Genomic DNA, 20,374 nt, shown 5'->3' on the forward strand with positions numbered 1-20,374 from the left:
AACCCTAATGTAACCCTAATGTAACCCTAATGTAAACCCTAATGTAACCCTAATGTAACCCTAATGTAACCCTAATGGCCTTCACAGGATAGGATACTTTAAGTTGAGAAAGACCCCTAATTCGACACAGAGCACCACTTCCCGACTTTATCTCGAAGGAAAATAGTACCATTGATACTTAAAAAAGTTTCAAATATAGGCCAAGTAGCTAAATAGTAATAAACTCAATTTTCATGTACCAAGTTCTTAGTATACTATATCCTCTCTTCATGTTTCCCTCAAAATACTGGGCATTCATTCAAAGTGCCATCTTTATCGTTCTTAGATCCAATTGTAGTCATTGTGTCTTCCATTTCATCTTGATTGACTATCCAGCTCACAAAGTCACAAATCCATCCCAATTCTGCAGAGCCTGGCGACATATATCCTCGTACAATGGTAGCCCACCCGGAAAGGCCAACATTTCCCTCTTCTTCCCCGGGATGTTCGCTCCAACCCACCAAGAGTCAGCCTTGCCCAACAGCGTCATATCGGTGAATGTATTAACTGTGGTCTTCCAGTTCTTCTCCGCCTCCTCCGTCGGTTCCACCGAGATTAAACCAGTTTCATCCATCTTTCGAATAGCATCGACAATCCAACGCGACTGTATCTCAATTGAGGCTGGGCCATTGCTCAGGAAAGTCGGACCGTGGACTGCATAGCAGAGAAACATGTTTGGATACCCCTTGCGCGTCATGCCGAGGTATGAGCTCGCCCCGTCTATCTTCCACTCGTCCGCCAATGTGGTCCCGGAGGTGTTGCGGAGCCCGGAGATACGGGTGAGGCTGCCAGTAACGCTGTTGAAGCCTGTTGCCAAGGCAATCACGTCGACACGGTAAAATGTGCCGTCTGCGGTTTCAATCCCATCGGGTTTGATTGCTGCAATAGCCCGGCCAGGCTCGCGGAGGTTCACTAATTCAACATTGGGTCTGTCAAGCATTTCGAAATAGTCCTGCTCGTAGCACGAGCGCTTCGATCCGATTGGATGCGGTGGCTCCAGAGGTGCCAGAAGATCTCTCTTACGAGGATCAGTAATTCTCGCCCGTGTCCTTTTGGCCCAGAAATCGTACGCCGCACGATTCGCCTTTTCGTCAACCATCAGGTCACTAAAACTACTGAGCAGAAAGGAAAAGCCGCCTATTGTGTAAAGTGCTTGATAAAATGCCTCTCGTTCCTCGAACGTGACATCAAATGTAGCACGAGGGTCAGGCTGTTCCAAGAGGCCGCTGAGAGTCTTCTCTCTCTGGGCGAATATGCGTGGTGCATCCTCCTTGAGCGCTTTTTGCGTCTCAGGTGAAAGTGTCTCTTGTTGCATGGGCAGTGCCAGGTTTGGTGTTCGTTGAAAGACCACCAGTGACTCCGCTTCTTTTGCCCAGGACTGCACAATCTGCACGCCAGATGCGCCTGTGCCTATCACTGCCACCTTCTTCCCTGCGACTTGAATCCCGTCTTTCGGCCAGCAAGCCGAGTGACACACATCCCCGGTGAACGTCTCTAGTCCCGAAAAGTCTGGAAGATACCTCTCTGCCCCGGTGCCGACACAGGAGATCAAAAACCGACAGTGTGTGGGTTTTCCAGTGCTGGTTTCCACCCTCCACTTCCTCTTCCCCCCCGCGTTGACATCGTACCAAGCCCCAGTCACGGATGTCTCGAAGTCAACGTCTTTCTTAATATCGAGAACCTTCTCTACATGTGCAAAGTAGGCCCTCGATTCGTCCGCCGATGGATACTTCTCGCGGAATGACCACGTCTTTTAGACTTCTGGTATTGACAGCTGGTAGATATAACCCGGGGTGTCCACACGACAGCCAGGGTAGGTGTTCCAGTGCCATGTCCCACCGAGATCGGTGCCTGACTCGTAGATTCGACAGCTGTAGCCCAGCTTACGGAGGTGGTAGAGGAGGTTGATGCCCGAGAAGCCGGCACCGATGATGACAATGTCGTAGGTGGAGATGTGGGTAAACATAGCGGATAGTGTTGTTGAGAATGCACAGACGGGCGGGGAAGAGCAACCAGAACACAGATGCAAGTTTGACAGAAATATCCATGGGTGCTTTTATATTAATTGCGATTCACTTACACCGCGCGATAAGGCTGATGCTGACGCAGCCCTTGTAACGAGGAATCATTCCGAGGGCTCTGCGGGGCCGAATGAGAGACGTGTCTTCATTCATCCTTATTACCCACAGGCGCTAAAAAGCGGGGGTGCTGATGCATACCTACAGTAGTTGCGCTGGCCATCTCTTCCGATTCGGTACTAGACATAATTACATGATGCAGCTCCACAATACAAGAATCCACAATTCCACCCCCCTTCGGTGTTACTGGCGCCACGATCCAAATGCGCATTGTGTAAGGCTTTTCCTTGTATGGTGGGACATCCGGCGCGAATTGGCCGATGAGGGCAATTGGGTGAAGGGGTAGAGAAAGGCTTAGCGAAGGGTGAGATGTTACAATCCAAGATCCTATGGAATGATAGCACAGCTGTGTGCATCCGACTGGGAAGGGACTTTTCCATTAGTGCTCGACATACCGTAGCGCGGGAGTTGTCTGGAAAGCAAGCCCTACTTTTTCCCGACATGCATTAACGCTGTTAGCAACCTGTTACCCACAAGATCTTTCCTCTGAGATCAAACGTAGCCAGTCTTCATGAGACTCTTGGATTTATTTATTAAGGTACCTCACTTCCCGCCACGATGCTACTATAGTGACATATTCGGCTGTGCTGGAGGTTTCCACCTAGTCTCTGGTTACGTCAACATCATCAAATTCAGAGAGAGGTTTGTATACCTGCCGGATCAAACCTCCGATTAATTCCTGGACACTCTTATTATCTCCTGTTTATAATCCTTGAAATGTCACTTCCTTTTGTCTCCTCATTGAGCCCTACTCCCAGAACCCTCTCGATGCCCGCGTGTCCTTTCCCCTATTGACTAATAAAATGGTTCCGCCAGCGCCCAAGGGCAGCTTGAATCTGCACAATGCTCTTAGCCAGAGCATGAACACCGGGCAATTTAGTGACCTGCGGTTTGTCTGCAAAGAAAGGCATTTCCTGGTTCACAAGATCATCGTCTGTCCGCAAAGCCCTGTTATAGCAACAGGAGTCAACGGACCATTCCGGGTAAGCCTCCCCTAGGACACAAATAGCCCAGCATCGGAGATTACAAAGCTAACTTTCTTGAGGAATCGCAAACTGCCTCTATCAGCATGGACAAGTTCGATACCAGTACCGCTGAATGCCTCGTTGATCACCTGTATACCGGTGATTACGACTCCCACTCTAGGATTCCGACCATCGAAGCCAGTTCTGCTGCTAGCGCTTCAGAGCTTGAATGTCTATCGCCTCCTGGTCCACGAACGGACATGAGTCTATCGGAGCACATCCGCGTCAACGCGATTGGTGATTATTATCAAGTCGTCGGTCTTATCGCGCTTGCAAACGATAGAATTCGAGATCTACTGCAGAGTTCTAATAGCTATAAGATAACTCACGCAGAGCTTCCTGCCGCTGTTGACCTTGCACTGAATTCCACGGCGAATACTGAGGTGTTTGACATTCTCGCTGAAATTATGGCAGACGGACTACTGACCGTGATCGAGTGGGAGGAAGTAAAGTCCCTCAAATCTGAGATGCCTGACTTTGCCATCAAAGTGCTGCAGAGTTGCGTGGGAAAGATGCGGGAACTTCACAAACAGATCCAGGGGCTAAACTCTGATCTCACATGCAAAGATCACGAACTTCAAAGCAACCAAAAAGCCTATCAGATGGCTGAATCTGAGTTAACCCACATTAAGCTGTCCTTCGAGGTTCTCAACAAGACCTCAATATGCAGAAACCCAAATTGTCATGTCAAGTTCGAGTGTTACTTCGATGACAGAACGTATAAACTGCGGTGCGAGAGGTGTGGGTGCAGGCATTCGTTGCCCTACGACGCTCATGGCCTCTGAAGTGGTACCATTATATGTACTGGAAGAACTGTTTTTACAACTCCTCAGGTTCCCTTGCCACACTTTGATTTGTCGGTATAGGTCCTATGTGTGGTCTCAAGGTTGAGACTTTTAATTCATTATATCTCCTGCTAGTCAATTTCAGTACTGCTTAGTTTCCTGAGTGCCTGTCCGTTTCTGGTAAGCGATGGTTGCGCTGCGAGTTTCAGTAGCAAATACTGTTGACAAATGCTGGTTGTGGCTAGAACAGGTCACATAAAAAAAATGCATAATTGAAACATTCGACTTTCAGAAAGATGGCAAGCGGAGTTATGTGTCGCATATGACAAACCGATCGTGTATAGCCCGGAACGGACTGTGTCGCAGTCAGCTTATATTATGATATGGAAGTGATGCCCCAGGCTCTATGTCATCGTGTCGACATTCGACTTCACACATGGCTAATATGCGCCCTTTTCTGCCCCATAGCCCTGATTTTCAAATCTGACGTTAAGATAAAATAACGAGCTTTCGGTTTCTCCAAGATCAACAGTGTCGCGACCCTTCGAACCATCCAGACTTTCACTGATAACGAGGTTGCTCGGACTTGGACGACGTCAAGATGGAGTGATGATAGCAGCGTGACTCTAGGAAAGGCGGCCTGGGATGTCTTACCCTGCGAGAGAACGTCGCATGTGTAGGACGACAGACAATGAACGACTTTGGGGCAGTCCTAGATGCCCTCAAGGCCACCATCAAGAGGGCCCGAAAGCTAATCTGGGTGACTCGTGGTGCCACCGAAGATTGCCAGAACCCTAGATCCAATCTGATTATAGGTATGGTGAGGGCATTGCGACACGAAATACCAGACTTGTCAATGACCACCCTTGACCTCGATCCAAGGACCCGATCCGCTGAAGCCCTGGCTACGTCAATTGCAGAATTCCTCACCAGGTATGTCTCCGCGCAGGAAAAATTGGATCGAAAGGAGTGGTAAGTTGTTTGTTCCACGGCTGGTTGAGGATGAAGATGCGACAAACTCTGTGCGATCCCTCTGCAGTATACCGCCTGCATCAGTCGCGAAATTGTAGCCGTTCCATCAGGACACTCGGCCACCCACGCTCGCGAATGAGAACCCTGGGACACTTCAAGGAATGATCTTCACTGACAGTCGAGGATAGGAGTCCCCTCTACGCGATGACGAAGTTGAAATGCAGGTTTTCGCATCCGGCGTGAACTTCCAGCATCTGATGATTCGGTTAGGACGGATGCCGGCACAGAGTAAAGGAGGTGGAGTTGAGTGCGCCGGAATCGTCACGGCCGTTGGAAAGAACTTCCAACACGCCGTCTCGAAAGGAAATCATGTCTATGCCTGGAATGTGCCGTGGTACTCGAGCCATGTGCGAAGTCAGGGGTCAATGACCCACCGTATACCGGAGGGTCTAGCCATGGAAGAAGCGGCCGCTGTCCCCGTTGTTTACTGCACCGCATACCACTGCCTGCTCAATGTTGCTCGTATGAAACCGGGCGAGACTATCCTCATCCATTCGGGTACCGGTGGTGTCGGTCAAGCGGCAATAGTTCTTGCTCGCCAAGTAGGCGCTGAAGTGTTCACTACCGTTGGATTAGAAGTGAAGAGAAAGCACCTCATCAGAGAGTTCGGATTGCCAAGGTCCTATATCTTGTCCAGTCGTTCTGCTCAATTCTCACAAGAAGTCCTACGCCTAACCAATGGCCGCGGTGTCGATATCGTCTTGAATGCCCTTTCAGGCCCTCTTCTGCAAGCTTCACTGAATGCCTTGGCTCCGATAAGGCGTTTCATCGAAATCGAAAAGAGCGACCTACTTGGTCATTCTCGCCTGGACATGGGGTGCTTGACTCGCTCAATCTCATTCTCCGTCGTCGTCGACCTCGCCCTTGTTGTACGCGAGAAGCCTGAAGATATGGCAAAGCTGTTCGCCAAGGTCCATTAGATGTTCGAAGAACGTGTTATCAAACAAGCGGTGCCGTTGGTCGTTGGGCCAATCTCCAGTCTTGAGGGGGTCCTCCGCCGCATGCAGAAGGGAGAGCATATGGGCAAACTGGTGGTCTCGCACGGAAAGAATGACATGGTCAAGGTCAGTTTGTCCAAGAACACTTGCTTACAGCATGAAGACATAGCCGCTTACTGGGCATCTGCAGGTCTTGCCTCGTGCTCCAGTAGCTGCCAAGTTTTCGGACGAGGCAACGTACATCGTAGTTGGCGGCCAGCGTGGCCTTGGGCGCGTATTTTGTGTCTGGCTGGCTCGACACGGAGCCCGGCACATTGTTGCCCTATCGCCTTCAGAGCCTGACAAGCCCTTGACCCGGGGTCTGGAGAAGGACTTACATCGATCAGGTGCCCAACTTCACGCGTTGCGTTGCCGAGTGAAAGATAAGACCCAGCTGCAAGCAGCTCTTAGGTACTGTCGGGAGAGTTTGCCGCCCATTCGTGAGGTCCTGCATGCTGGACTTACTGTGAGGGTAGGAAACCCTCTTCGTTGACTGTAATCCTTGACTAACGTGAGGCAGGATGCAACTTTTGAGAAAATGTCGACCGAGGATTACCGGACGGTGCGGCAACCCAAAATAGATGGTACCTACAATCTTCACGACGCTCTTCAGGGCCAATCCCTTGACTTCTTCATCATTCTCTCATCATACATGGGACTCGTGGGAAGCCCGGGACAGTCGAATTACGCGGCTGCGTCGACCTTCCAGGATGCATTCGCTGGCGTACCGGTCAGGGCATGTCTACCTATTCACTAGATCTGGGCACAGTCTGGGGGGCAGGTTATCTGTATGAGAACATTGACGCCTTGGCACAATTTGAGAAGATGGGAGTGGGGAAGATCCCACTTTCAGTACTTCAGGCTCTTGTGGGATATGCTGTGTCGAACCCCTGCAAGAAGCCGGAGAAGAGTCAAGTTGCAATAGGCTGGGCTCCTCCTTCGACGTGGACGGATGCCCATTATGAGACTTTGGATCCTCTATTATCCTATCTGAACCGTCGGTGCCGGAATTCACGAGTAAGAAGCGGTCCTCCTCGACTGACTCTTCCAGCACGGCACAAAGCTTCTCCGAGAGACTCTCCCACTGCGAGTCGCTTGACGAATGTGTGTCAGCGATTGTGGCGGCACTCTGTCAACAGATTACCGACATCCTTGGGGTGGCCACAGAGTATGTGGATGTGGGACGGTCATTCGCAGATCATGGGGGTGACTCTTTGGTCGCAATCAAGTTACGCAACTGGTTTCGCAGGGAAGTTGGCTGCACTTTGACCAATGATCAAGTGTCAACTCAACACTCCGTGCAGGGCTTGGCAAGAATGGCGGCCGGCGCGCGAGCTGTTGCCGTTTGACATTGAGACCCATCATGTTGCGTACAAGGATGAAGGGGAGATGTACGGATGACGATGGATGATGGATGATGGATGATGGATGGTGGATGATGGTCGATGGTCGATTGTTGTTTGTTCGTTCCTCACGTGTCCGTCCAGGGCAAACAAAGCAAATCATGCATCCCACGTGACCCTCACTCGGCTGCATAATTTTGTGCATACCCTCTTTCAAATCAGAAGTCTTCTTTTTGCCTCACCTTTGTAAATATTGCCTTTAGGCTTATCAGAATTCTTTGATCTAGGTTACAGTAATCCTTTGTAGTTTCAGCGTACTTGGCATTATACAAAACGCTTCTATCAACACATTGGACAAGTTTCGAGAATCAACTAAAAAAAACATATTAGGCAAGCTCCTTCTAGATGAACTCATGAACGCACATAGCATGGCCTCGATCTGAATCTTAATCTCTTCTCAGGTCTCATTTGTCTCATTTTTTTATAGATCCTTATTTCAGGAAACTCACAAGTATGCAGATCTTGCCATAGCTTACACTCAGTGTGTGCCATGTATGTGTATATGTTTTGCTTCGCAAGCACATTACCCGGATGAGTCGGCACACTTGCATAGATCCCTCGTCGAGAAATTAAAAAGCATGACGTCAAGTGTGTGCGAGTATCAAGACCTGTGCTGCCTTCAGTCCGAATACAGCGGATCGACCAGAAGACTAGAGGCCTTATCAGGGGGGGACAATTGTCAGACACGCTCGTTGATAAGCACTAGAGATTAGGATGTCGTAGGGCTGAACCGGGTCATGGAGCAACCTGCACTTGTACTAATTGAGGGTTCCAGGAAATAGATGACGTAGACTTACTATATTTGTGAAGATCATAAGAGAAAAGAATGGCTCCTATTCGACACCACGAAGGGTGAGGGATTTTGGCCCACTTCAGCTTCAGCCCTACCAGGCACCAGGGCCCCACTCGCCCACAACTGCTCGCGAATCGATGTGGACGCCGCCAACAAGATTGTTGACCTTTATTGGAGCACAGCTTGACCCGGCTGACGCATTGCCCCCTGCTACAAGCCTGATGAGACAATTACCGAAGAGACACAGCCCAGACTGTGTATTCAAATGCCACTAGCATAGTTAGGCATTGTGATGTCATGTACTCTGAGACCCTATAAGACCCTCATGTGTTTGGCCTGCGAGTCATACCGGACACCAGCACATTCTCATTCCTCATCCACACCTGCACAATGGCAACAACCTCAGACAATTCCCCCCATGTGGCTTCTCTCCTGCACAAGAAGCCGCATTATCATTCCGAGCTGGGCTCGATCCAGGCCATAACGGCCGAGGACCTCCCCATTCTCAAGAACTTGTCCATTAAGCGTCTTCGTCTCGCTCGGAATGCCATCCGAGAACCTCACTGGCATGCCAATGCGAACGAGCTGGCCTACTGTCTGTCGGGCAAAGTCATGATCTCAATCCTTGATAGCGGCAATGAATTTTCCGTGTTTACCCTGAACCAAGGCGAGATGTTCTTCGTGGAATCCGGTTCGCTCCATCACATCGAGAACATCGGCGATAGCGACGCAGAACTGATTATTTGCTTTCGTCATGAGCGCCCGAAAGACTTTTCGCTGGCTGCTTCGCTGGGAGCGATGAGCGACACAGTCCTCGGCAACACGTACGACCACCACTCGTCCGACTGGAAGAATATCCCCCGGGACACCCAGACCAAGTACCTGGTGCGTCAGCAGGGAGACATCGATGTGCCTCGCACTGCGCTCCTCCCTAACCGTCACAAGTTTGACGTGGAGGGCATGACGCCGCCCACCTCGCATGATGTTGGGACGGCTCGAACAGCCAGAAGCCAGTTCTGGCCCGCGTTGCCCAACATGTCCATGTATTCCTTGCGCGTGGAAGAAGACGGCATGCGGGAGCCGCACTGGCATCCGTCTACGGCGGAAATGGGATATGTAGCTGAAGGCACCGGTCGTATGTCGGTCATGGACCCCGATGGTACGGTTGATACGTATATCTTGAAGCCCGGCGATGTGTATTACGTCCCGGTTGCATACCCGCACCAGATCGAGGCTGTGGGTGATGGCAAGATCCACTTCTTGATCTTCTTTGACCAGCCGATGCCTCAAGATGTGGGCTACAGGAATGCTGCTACGCTGCTGACGCCAGAAAGTATGGCTGCGACCCTTGGGGTGAAGGTCAAGGATCTTCCCAAGTTCCCTCACACGCCTAAGGATCCCTTGATTGTGAAGAAGCGCAACGTGGTGGACCCGGTTAGGGCTAAGCTATGATGGAATCGGGCATGTAGCCACCCAGTCTGGAGATGGTTCTGGACTCTCTTGTTCTCCAGAAGAGTATGCCATCGGAGAGCTAGATAGATGAATAGGATTCAACATGATTCAATTGGAATGAGATTAGCATTGTCAACGCCACGTCTTAGGCAATTGCTCTCGTAGCCCACCGATCCATAACCCACCGCACTTCATCCACCAGAATTTCCGGTCGCGTAATCGGCAGACTGTGACTCTCCTCGAGCACTTTTCTATATCGATTACAGCTCGACAGCCGGAGCTCGCCCGCTCGGAGCTCATCATTGAACAATTGCGCTCGCTCGAAGAATTGACTACATTCCCGTCTCTCCGCCTCCGTCCCATGACCCAGACGTACCCCCTCGTCGTAGATCAATCGAAAGTCCTTGGTAAAGTCCGCGCAGATGACACTGACGGGCGCATCACCGAGTACCTGCCGGGCAAACTGCTGCTCCCTGAGCAGCTGCCTGGCACTCAGCCTGGGGTTCTCCAGGGCACTGCCACGGGCGCTCTTCTGAAGCTGCTTGCCCACATATTCCAACTCTTCCTCCGTCAACCCCAGTCGCTCCCTCTCGTGCGTCACAGCCTCGTAGTCGACGCCTTGTGCTATGGCCGCAAACGCCGGTGGCGGGACGGAGGGTTGGAAGAGATCGAACATCAGCTCGGTCGCCGATTCGGCCAGCACCATTCCTGCGATGGAGGGCTGCACAGGCTCAAAAAGTCCCACGAAAGCCCGGGCACAGATGGAGCCATACGAGTGGCTGACGAGGATATAAGGGGGCGCCACGTCAATCACGGTGAGCAACTCCCGCAGTTCCCTCGCGGCGCTCTGAGCCGTCACTACTGTGTCCTCGGCGGCATCCGGTTGGGGGGCATCCCCCGGATCAATTTCCGAGTCCCCGTAGCCTGCTCGATCGTGGAAGTAGACACGGTAGTGGACGGATAGCAGACGTTGCAGGCGCAGATAGAGCGCACTGGGGGCGCCTCCCCCGGTGAAGAAGAGCACGACGGGGCGGCCGGGGCACCGTGGAGGACCCGAGGTGGAGATGTATAGGGCATGTCGGGGTGAGATGCGCACCAGGCCGCACTGGTCGGTGGTCTCCCAGGGATTAGTCCAGGGAAAAGAGAGCAGTCGACGTACCATATTTGATTGTTGTTGGAATTGAAGATATCTGAATCTAGAGAGAACAGATCAAGGAATGAGTGTCAGTAGAGCGGGGAAATTATGCAGGCATAGCTGAGTCAGTCACTTCACACAATTTTATAGAATGATATCAGAGCAAGTTATACCACATGATATCATATCAGTGTAAATATATGGGGACAGTTTACAATCAATATAGCATAGCTTTAACCAACACCGCACCAAGAAACGGAGTATGCCCCTTCCCCATGAATCCCATGCATCCCATGAATCAAGCACTGCACTTGGTAGCAGCACTCACCCAACCGGTCAACCGATTGGCAATGTCAGAAGCATAGCAAGAAGTCGCTCCAGCTCCGCTCAAATTACCAGAACTCGGAATGGACCAAGCACCTGAATTGTACATCCGGGCTGCTCGATAGAAGCCTGCTGCATTGGTGCGGGCAGACTTATCCAGCAGAGTCGCGAGTCCGAACCCATCCGCATCGCTAGTTCCGATCGCTGGATTGCGTCAGTAGTGATAAGCGGAGTAGAAAAGGCTCATTGGGAGATACCTCCGTCCTTAATCATCTGCACAATCTCCGTCTTGGGACAAGGATTCTGCACCTTGCCCCCGTTGTTGCACGTACCGGTGCCCTGGTAGCTTTGCATGAGCCCGGGGTTGCTGACACTGTACGTGGAGGTGGGCGCGCGCACGCAGCCCTTGGATTCTTGCATCACAACCGCCAGGATGAAGCGGTGGTCCACTTTGGAGCTGGTTGCCACCTCCTGGATAGCATCGTACAACTCCTGGGTTTCCGTAGCCGAGTTATCGGCCACCCCGAACTGAGCGCAGGATTTGCCGATGGTGGCCTTATTGGCACTCCACCTGTAAGTCCGTATTAGCGTCAGCCTGTGCAATAGGACAAAAGCAGACATACATATTCTCGAAGGACACCCTAGAGCGATGATTAGTACCTTGCAGACCGCGTTGCACTGCAAACTCACCAGTCAGACTTGTCAGGCCAACCGGCCCCGGTCGAACCATCCCCGGTATACATGGTATAGGAGTCTTTACCAGCTCCTTTACCGTCATTGTTGTTGATGGCCGAGACTGCAAGCCCGCTTACAGTGACCGTTGCACTGGTGGACCGGGCGCTCAAGCTATCGTCGCGCTCGATGATTTCGACCTTGCCAACGCCCACCGGAGCGGCTACGGTGATTCCAGTCAAGCAACCACTTAGCACGGCCTGGGAGTTCAGGGTGTCAGCTGCTGTGTGGATACATGGACGGACGAAAGTTGCTTACATTGAGAATCCGAGACCAACGCATTTTGGGTTAATGAGTGCGAGGAGATTACCTGTCTGGGGAAGGACTGATAAGGTGAAAAGGAGTGAATCTAGGTAGTACTAGCCGTAAAAGAGTGTAATGCAACTACCCTGTAGCTGCGAGGAAGTTCAAAAGGAGTGACAGAGTCGAAATCGGCTCAAGATTGTGGATTGTTGCTGGATCGAAGACAATGGGATTGAAGACAATCAGGGTCTTTATACCGTATATCCGGGCGAGTAATTGCTCTAGGGTCCATGCAGGGCCAAGGTAGCATTCAGATGATGAGATGTTATTGTTGGTTGGCAGGAGCACTAAGATCGATCGTGACGGTAGTAGAACAGTATAGCGTTGGACTTGGTCGCTAAGATCCCAATGCTCGAGTCAGGGTCCCCGAAGGCACAATGAGGCACAAGCTCTGCCCCTTTCCAACAGGAAAATATTGAAGCAGATTTCAATGCCTACTAATGATCTTATGACAAAAGATCGATCCTTAGTGTGAGTGTCTTACTTATACCTCTCCAACTTGAATGCTGTAGACTTAATTGGGCCGGTTCTATATCACAGAATGAGACGATGCAGGTCCGAGACGCTGTTGCAGGCGCACAAGATGCTGGGCGTGTGGGAGTTGGAGACACTGACTAGAGCAGTCGAGAAGGTTTGAGGCTATACAGCTCAACCTTGTAGCATTATAGCATATGCTGATTGACTTCACCTACCGCATCTCATCGATATGCGAATTGCCGAAGTTTGCAGATTACCGATGCGAACCTGGACTCGGGTCCTGGTGATTTCCACCCTCGACAAACAGGTGTTCAACATTCGGTCTATCCGCTGCCAACAAGTAGCAATGCAAAATATGGGGTCCGTTTCAGCATATCTCCCGAGCAAGCAAGACGCTCTCCTGTACTCTCTCAGGTGGATAGCCCTAAGCCGCACCCGTCGTGGCGCACAGAGGCTGAGCGTGGGGGCCATTGTAAGGACCACGCCTGAGCACTTGTGATTGGAAGAAGCTTCAATCCCAACACTCTTAAAGTTGTTCAGTGTAGAGACTCGTGCCTGACTAGAAGCGGGCCGGACTTGAGGGTCTGTTGAATCGGTGGTCGATAGTGCGAGACCCTAATGCGGAGGTTGAGGTTGGCTTCGGAGATTTGCGCCCCCAACTCAAGATAGCGTCCGGAACAGCATCTCTTCAAATTCTGCCTTGTCGTTACATCCAGTCGCATTCTCTGGTTGTTCGACGCATCTCGCTGGGGATGCAGGGTCATAATCATGTCCGACATGGGTTTCACATTGAATGCCTTGGAAGAACAGCATTGTATCGTGCTTGTCAACGGATGATTGTACAGCAAACATCTGTGATGACTCTGACAGCTATGGGGGTATATGTTGAGTAAACTCCACAAGCAAAGAAGTTGTAGTGACGATGCGAACTAGCAGGGAGAACTGCAGTTAACTCTCCGAAATAGTACAGATACCATATACTCTACTTAATCTTCTTAAAATCACCAGTCACCATGGCAAGTATTTGTCACGTAAGCAAAGTAATTAATATCCAAACTGCGAAGAGTTATTGAGTAGTAAGACAGAAATAGCTTACAGTTGGAGTCACCTGGCCACAGTTCGCATCAATAGGGCATCCCTGGACTCAGCCGTAGCTATTTTGGACGCTATCGAGCGAGCTACTGCATTCTTTTCTAGCAACCAGTGAAAGTTCTGCTTGTCCTCACTGTTTCCATCAATCCACTGACAGTCCATTCAATCAGTTTCTCGAGGGTCAAAAGCCATTGTGACTGGCGATCAATACCAGAACGCCCGGGTGTAACAGCCTCACCCAGATCAAATGCAAAAGCCCGACCCTCGACGAGGAAGCAATGAATCACCTCATTGGGAAAATGTTAACCCCATTTTTAAAAAGCCTAAAATCTTTCTATCTACTATTTTCATACCAAGAGAAAGCAAGCACATACGACCACAGGGTGTGGAAAATAGGGCTTCCCGTCCGCTCAGCCGTACTCAAGCCACACGCCGGGAGGTTAGTAGTTGGGTGGGTGACCACCAGCGAATCCCTTCTGTTGTATGTTTTTTTGTTTTTGTTTTTATTCTATATCCATCCTAAGCAGCTTCATCTTCTCTTTCTCTTGCTGCCAACTGCTTTCTCGCCCGCCGTTCATTGCGCCGGATAAATAGCTGAATCACCACCACACTAATGATTGCCGCCATGACCAGCCCAAACGTCGCGGGGACGCCGCACCCTACAATTCGACACGGTCAGTCCTATCACCCCCTGACAAATTGGTATGGTAGAACTCACGAAAAGACAGCGCTATGATCTGCGGGAGAATGACAATTGACAGCCAGGCCGCCACGGCGTACTGGAATCCGTTCATGCTGCTGATCACCACCGCGCGCTGCTCGTTGTTGTCGGTACATACTCCGTTGGGTTTTGGGTTTAAGGGTTTATGCATCTCAACGGTGGTTTAGTGGCGACAAGGAATCAGATAAGAGGAGTCCATGCGTCAGCCTGCCGTTAGGCCAGGGTCTTCCCAGCCATTGAAACTAGGGCTATCCGGGAAAACGCTCCCATGGAGGCTAGAGACTAGACTTACTCGTCCCCTCAGTGCAGGCCCTCTTTATCTGTTTTTCTGTCACGCGAATCTCTCTGGATATGCTTTAGCAGACAGCATACTGGCTAGCTAAAGCGTGGCATGGTAAGGGGTGCTACCAGTGGCATTAGTGCTGACGCTGTTTTGTAGAATGCTATGGTAGGACATCGATTCTTTCAAGAAATCTACAGTTAGACCAAAGAGTGACTCTACATTGATTGTAATAACAAGAAATTAAAGCAGATGTAGAAGCCGAATGAACGCCCGGTGGATAAGCTAGAGCTCGAATCCTTTGACGAGAACCAGGCAGCTGGATCGACCCCAAATCTCCTAAGATGTCACTGTCTTAGTCGATGAAGATGCTCTGCACGTATGCTCAAAGTGCATTGCAGCAGTATCGCGTCCCCAGTGCAGCCATTACCGCAATTTCCCTCGAAGTATCACGACGCAGTACATCAGTTTCCCATTATATTCAACGCTATTGGGCTCAAATCATTTTGCAAGGGTGTATAGCATTTACATCATACCGGCGACGGGTTTCATCTGCTGAATAAGGTAGGTTGCATGATTCCCATGCTGTTTCATTTTCTGTATATCCGTGGATAGTTATTCCATTTCCTCAAATCGACGAAGGCTTCCTCAGGCTTCCTATGATCCACACAAGCCATCAACAGGGACCACCTACGGAGTAGGATTCTGTCCACATTTGCGCACATCCCTAAGACCTGACTCTACTCCGGCCACGGGAGTTGGATGACCTCAGCCATGGTAGGCGAGTTCCAGTGCATCTCCACATCGAGCCAACGCTGCAGGATCTCGCATCTTGTTTGAGCTTGGGAGTTGAAAGGCTCCGTTCTGTCGTTCCTTTTCATTCATGCTTTTGGCCTGGCTGGATGTCAATTGAAATAGTGGATGATTTTCCCATTTAGGATGTCAGATCTCTTTATCCTGACTACAGGGAGTAGTAGCCGCGCGATACGTGGTAGTTGGAAGGGAGGCAGACAAAACACTACGATCGACACAGAAAAAGCACATCTCTTACAGCCATGCCGTAAATGCAACATCCTCACTAATATTAATACCCTGAACAGTAAACGTCACAGAATCTGACAGGTGAAACATAAGTGAAACCCAACTTGTCAGGAGTCAAGCCATCCGGACGCCATCCGTATTTCCCGCGACGCCCATCCACTGTTTCGCCAGCTGTTAATCTTTCATCCGCTTAAATTTGCCCAGCACAGAAGAGAGGCGTTTGCCAAGGCGTTGCTCTGTGATGGCAACGGGCTGAATCTTGGTTCCCCCGATGAATGGATTACTCTAAATTAATGTCACATCTGGTGCGTAGCAAATGGTTGGTCGGTGGTTGGAATTGTATAGCGCTGGCAAGTACGAAGGCGATGGCAAGCCTACGTCAACTACCATGTACTGTGGGTATGAGACTGCAGTGGCAAAATGCTTTTCACGCGCGGCAATCTTCTCCACTGCTGCTGTGTCAGCTGCATATATTGCATCGCATAGCATAGCATAGCATAGCATAAACCCCTGCCTGCTGATCGCTGGGTTCCGGAGGCTCGAGATTCTCAATGATGCATGATGATGCACCTTGCCACGGTCGCATATCTTCTGCACCCATGTTTTCGTTCTGCTTTGCTGTCATTTAAGAAGTATTTTGAATGTAATAATGGATGTAGCACGGTAGAAACCCAGAAGTTTGGTCTTGTTCGATTTCGATGAGGGTATCGCTGCAGGTACAGCAGCCTCAGGTAGTTAGGGTTGCCGCAGGCGAAAATATATATATCTGTCCATACTTTTGAGCTCAGGCATCTTGGACCTACTGAAGTATACACAGCACAATCTGGATTCAAAACCCCGAGTATTCTGATTCTATCTTCTACGGTGCCTGGATGGTATATTGTATTGTTTGATGCTCTTCTACTAGTACTACATACAGCAGCCGTTGTGCACCACACCACATTTACACATCCATGCGACCGACACGGTCGACCTGGCAAAACCGTAGACTCAAGCCCACCTCCTATCACGGCATCAACACCCGAAAAAGTCACCGGCAACTGCCGTAAAGATAAAACAAGTTCTGCGCTTAGGAGGAGCCATCAGGAGGTGTCATCAGCAGTCTCAATTCCACGTGGTGAAGCGTGGGAGCAGATCTCGGCAGCGCATCTCGGCAGTGCATCTCGGCAGCGCATCCGAATGCGACGATTTAGGCGATCAGCAGTAGATCTGATGCCCCCCAGTTCTTGCGATAACAGCGATATTCCTCTTGCAATTAGGTAAATCCTGCAGCATACTAGTCAGGATCCTCAACAGAATGCCCAGCAGTGTGCATTTTCCGCGGGATTTTTCTCTCGTGGAGACCATCAACCCAGCAGTCAAAATGCAGCAAAACAGCCACCACCACGCGAGATATCGCAGCATCATCCTTCCTGCCCGGTTTTTCAATGGAGACTGAGTCAAAAAAAAATCAATAGTCGAAAGCCAAGCTCATCCACCACGTGTGGTGCCATGTGGTCATCTCCACCGGGGAGAGCATCATTGGTCTCGTCTCTCGCTTGAGGGGGGAGAAAGACGGAGAGAGACGATTAAGACCATGGTCCAGCTGGGACTGTCCACTATTTCCAGAAGAAGGTAAAAGACGACTAAGGTGTAAAAGAGAGTAAAGAGAGTAAGGAGAGTGAAGAGAGTAAAGAGACTAAGTGGTGTTAACTTTCGTTAGCACGAAGAGTAGCTAATTTGGTGGCCTGGAACGGGGGCTTTTGACTCGGCAGGCGAATTCGGTGTACCGCCCGCCATGATTTTCTCTCCTCGTGCGAACTCCTTAAATACTCCCTCCGAAGACCCAGTCTTGGATCTTCCCCCCTTCGACCAAGCATTTAAATCCTCTGCAGATCATTTCATCATTAATCACTGAATTGATCGTCGCTGTCAACATGGGTTTTCTGCAGAAGAGTGCCAATCTGGCTCTGAGCCTGGGTGCGACCGCGCTGGCTCTGGGCTGTGCTGCCGAGGCTGCGCCCAGCGTCACCACGGAGCAGGGCGTTGTCTACGGTTTCGCCCAGAATGAGACCAATGTCTACCTGGGCATTCCCTTTGGTCAGTCCACCGCTGGTGAACATCGCTGGAAGGCTCCCAGACCTGCTGCCTCCTATGAGGGGGGTAGCTTCGAGGCTACCGCCTATGGTCCCACGTGTGCCCAAGCCATGTCCGGCACTGCGATTGTCGCCCAGAGCGAGGACTGCCTCAACCTGAACGTCTGGACTCCGCAAAATGGCTCTGATCTGCCGGTCTTTGTCTACGTCTACGGTGGCGCCATGGTCACTGGAGGCAACAGCAATGCCCAATGGCAGGGATACAACTTTGCTCGCAAGGATGTCATCTACGTCAACCTGAACTACCGGGAGAGCGTGTATGCTTCTCCCAACGCCCTCGAGCTGGAGGGCTCGTCGAAGACGCAGAACTTTGGCATCCTCGATGTGGAGTTGGCCCTGGAGTGGATTTATGACAACATCGAAGGTGTGTATTGGACTCCAACTTTTCCCACGTGGTGAACGAACGAACACCCCCCCCACTGACTTCACGGACAGCCTTCGGAGGTAACAAGTCGCGCATTGTGCTGGGAGGTCACTCCTCCGGTGGTGTGCACGTTGATGACTATCTCTGGAACCACCCCGACACCTTCTTGGCTGGTGCCATTGAGATGTCGGCCAATGCTCAGTCTGGCCCGGCCATTACCCCTGTGGGCGTGGGTCTCCAGCAGGTGGTGCAGGACATGATCGATGCCGGAGTCTCCCTGGACTGCACGGCTGAGAACTACACGTTGGCCTGCCTGCGCAAGGTGGATACCTACGACTTCCAGACCAGCTACTTCAACTCGACCTCCAACACGTGGTTCAGCCCCGTCGTGGATAACATCACCCGCTTCTCCAACTACACGGACCGCTTCGTCAACGGCCACTACCCCAAGTCGCTGCCGCTGATTGTCGGGAACTCGGACCAAGAGGGCAAGATCTTCGGCTATGTCTATGCCTCCGAGAACACTAACTTCTCCTCGTGGATCCGCACCTTCGATGCGGATCTGGCCTTTGTCCCTGCCGACGAGCTGCTCGCCGCCTATAACTCGGACGACTACTCCTCCGTCTCCTTCATGAGCGGTGCCTCGTACGGCGATGCCCGCTTCCACTGCGCCACCGACTACTTCCTCGACCTGCGGGCTGAGGAGCAGAACACCTGGATCTACCGCTGGTTTGGCAACTACTCCAACGTGCTGGGTGTCGCCGACATTGGCCCTTCCCACGGCAGCGAGGTGCCCTTCTTCCACGGCGGCAACGAGTGCTTCTCTAAGTTGACCGGGGTTACTGCCGCTGAGCAGGACCTGGCTGACTACATGAACGACTGGTTTGTCGCTTGGATCAAGAACCCCAGCGCAGGACCCGGCTGGGACCAAGCCACCCCGGTCAACGGTCCCCTGGCCCTGCTGGGTGTGCCTGGCAACGAGGAGGCGATTGAGTCGGCCGAGACTGGCACCTACAACCAGCGCTGCCAAAACACCTACAAACCCAACTACCCCAACTACCCGGTGGTGCTGAACCCGGTGGAATTGGCCGCCAGTTCCTAGAGTGGGGAGGGAAGAAAATCCGTTAATTAGGGGGGGTGAGAGGAGCCATTGTGCATGGCCAAGCAGCACACCAGCCCTTGTTCTAAATACATAATTCTCTTTCATTTCGTCCAATTCGTTCATTTTTTGTGTATTAACTTAGACTTTTCGCTTCGCATGGTGGGATTTATTCGTCAGCGGGACACCTTGCATGATTAAGCCAGAGGAACTTGTTTTAATTTACGTGAATCAGACCATGCTTAACCTTTTTCTGCCCTGATCTCCGATCTGTAGAGTGGGATTCTGCAAAAGCTGCTTACTCCGTTCTTCCAGCCTGTCAGCTTTGTGCAGATGGCCGGAGAATGAGTGCTGGGTGGATTCGAGAAATCAATAGTGCGCACCCTGGTGGGACGACCCGCCATGCATGACCTGCATGGCCTGCATGGCCGGCATGTCGTGCAGCGATAGTTCAATGGTGTACTCCGTAGAATGACGGACGATGACCGAAGGATGCAAGGGAGGTGGATTTTGTCTCAGATGGAGTGGAGCCCCAAGCCCTAACTGTGGGTCGCCGAAGTTTTGCCACCGAGCAATCACCGTCTTTTCCAGCGATTTCTAATCCCATATGATCGATTCTAGGGCTTTCTGCCTCCGATATACTACGGAGCAGACGCTTCAAGATGGCATGGTCCACGATGGTCCTAGACCCTCGGAGCCGGAGCACTCCTTGTCCAGGACTGGTGCTGTGGTGCTCATACCACCACCACATACCACTAACTACACACCACTATCCCACACCATTGAATTTCGATCCAGGTTCACGCCGCTTCCTTCCCCCCCCCCTGCGGACCTCCCGGATCCAAATTCTGCCCATTGCTGGTTCCTCCAAACAAACCGCCACAAAGCAGCTCCAAGCATGGGATAAGGTTTTCCCAGATTGCTCCATGATGCAAGGCAAGACTTCTTCTCCTTTGCGCCGGCTAATCCCGTTGATTGAGATATATTAATATTTATTTGGGGCAGCTGCAGCAGCTGCAGCGATGCT

General features: G+C 51.2%; 7 protein-coding genes across 7 annotated transcripts; 4 read left to right on the forward strand and 3 right to left on the reverse strand.

Moving 5' to 3' along the window:
* Nucleotides 1-376: 376 nt before the first annotated feature.
* On the reverse strand, nucleotides 377-2,005 carry BP01DRAFT_399727 (flavin-containing monooxygenase; the record flags this gene model as incomplete). The annotated part of the gene is made up of 2 exons (XM_025578558.1): nucleotides 377-1,789; nucleotides 1,841-2,005. 2 exons carry the CDS (start codon nucleotides 2,003-2,005, stop codon nucleotides 377-379), a joined length of 1,578 nt encoding a protein of 525 aa, XP_025430635.1.
* Nucleotides 2,006-2,980: 975 nt separating this feature from the next.
* On the forward strand, nucleotides 2,981-3,987 carry BP01DRAFT_383225 (uncharacterized protein; the record flags this gene model as incomplete). Its single annotated transcript, XM_025577407.1, has 2 exons — nucleotides 2,981-3,160; nucleotides 3,223-3,987. The coding sequence occupies 2 exons, from the start codon at nucleotides 2,981-2,983 to the stop codon at nucleotides 3,985-3,987; spliced, it is 945 nt and encodes a 314-aa protein (XP_025430636.1).
* A 691-nt stretch (nucleotides 3,988-4,678) lies between these two features.
* BP01DRAFT_383226 (type I polyketide synthase) lies at nucleotides 4,679-7,397 on the forward strand (the record flags this gene model as incomplete). The annotated part of the gene is made up of 8 exons (XM_025577408.1): nucleotides 4,679-4,807; nucleotides 5,148-5,888; nucleotides 5,940-6,083; nucleotides 6,148-6,468; nucleotides 6,517-6,726; nucleotides 6,858-6,997; nucleotides 7,048-7,164; nucleotides 7,301-7,397. 8 exons carry the CDS (start codon nucleotides 4,679-4,681, stop codon nucleotides 7,395-7,397), a joined length of 1,899 nt encoding a protein of 632 aa, XP_025430637.1.
* Nucleotides 7,398-8,560: 1,163 nt separating this feature from the next.
* On the forward strand, nucleotides 8,561-9,644 carry BP01DRAFT_341887 (cupin domain-containing protein; the record flags this gene model as incomplete). Its single annotated transcript, XM_025573463.1, has 1 exon — nucleotides 8,561-9,644. The coding sequence occupies exon 1, from the start codon at nucleotides 8,583-8,585 to the stop codon at nucleotides 9,642-9,644; it is 1,062 nt and encodes a 353-aa protein (XP_025430638.1). The 5' UTR covers nucleotides 8,561-8,582.
* A 145-nt stretch (nucleotides 9,645-9,789) lies between these two features.
* Nucleotides 9,790-13,394, reverse strand: BP01DRAFT_392325 (alpha/beta fold hydrolase; the record flags this gene model as incomplete). Its single annotated transcript, XM_025578140.1, has 6 exons — nucleotides 9,790-10,761; nucleotides 11,108-11,307; nucleotides 11,361-11,674; nucleotides 11,727-11,744; nucleotides 11,794-12,035; nucleotides 13,176-13,394. The coding sequence occupies 6 exons, from the start codon at nucleotides 13,392-13,394 to the stop codon at nucleotides 9,790-9,792; spliced, it is 1,965 nt and encodes a 654-aa protein (XP_025430639.1).
* An 832-nt stretch (nucleotides 13,395-14,226) lies between these two features.
* On the reverse strand, nucleotides 14,227-14,501 carry BP01DRAFT_383229 (uncharacterized protein; the record flags this gene model as incomplete). Its single annotated transcript, XM_025577409.1, has 2 exons — nucleotides 14,227-14,366; nucleotides 14,426-14,501. The coding sequence occupies 2 exons, from the start codon at nucleotides 14,499-14,501 to the stop codon at nucleotides 14,227-14,229; spliced, it is 216 nt and encodes a 71-aa protein (XP_025430640.1).
* Nucleotides 14,502-17,512: 3,011 nt separating this feature from the next.
* Nucleotides 17,513-19,596, forward strand: BP01DRAFT_357372 (carboxylesterase). Its single transcript, XM_025575188.1, has 2 exons — nucleotides 17,513-18,248; nucleotides 18,320-19,596. Exons 1-2 carry the CDS (start codon nucleotides 17,666-17,668, stop codon nucleotides 19,348-19,350), a joined length of 1,614 nt encoding a protein of 537 aa, XP_025430641.1. The 5' UTR covers nucleotides 17,513-17,665; the 3' UTR covers nucleotides 19,351-19,596.
* The last annotated feature ends 778 nt before the right edge of the window (nucleotides 19,597-20,374 follow it).

Source organism: Aspergillus saccharolyticus (assembly GCF_003184585.1).
Source record: "Aspergillus saccharolyticus JOP 1030-1 unplaced genomic scaffold BP01scaffold_18, whole genome shotgun sequence".
NCBI lineage: Eukaryota > Fungi > Ascomycota > Eurotiomycetes > Eurotiales > Aspergillaceae > Aspergillus > Aspergillus saccharolyticus.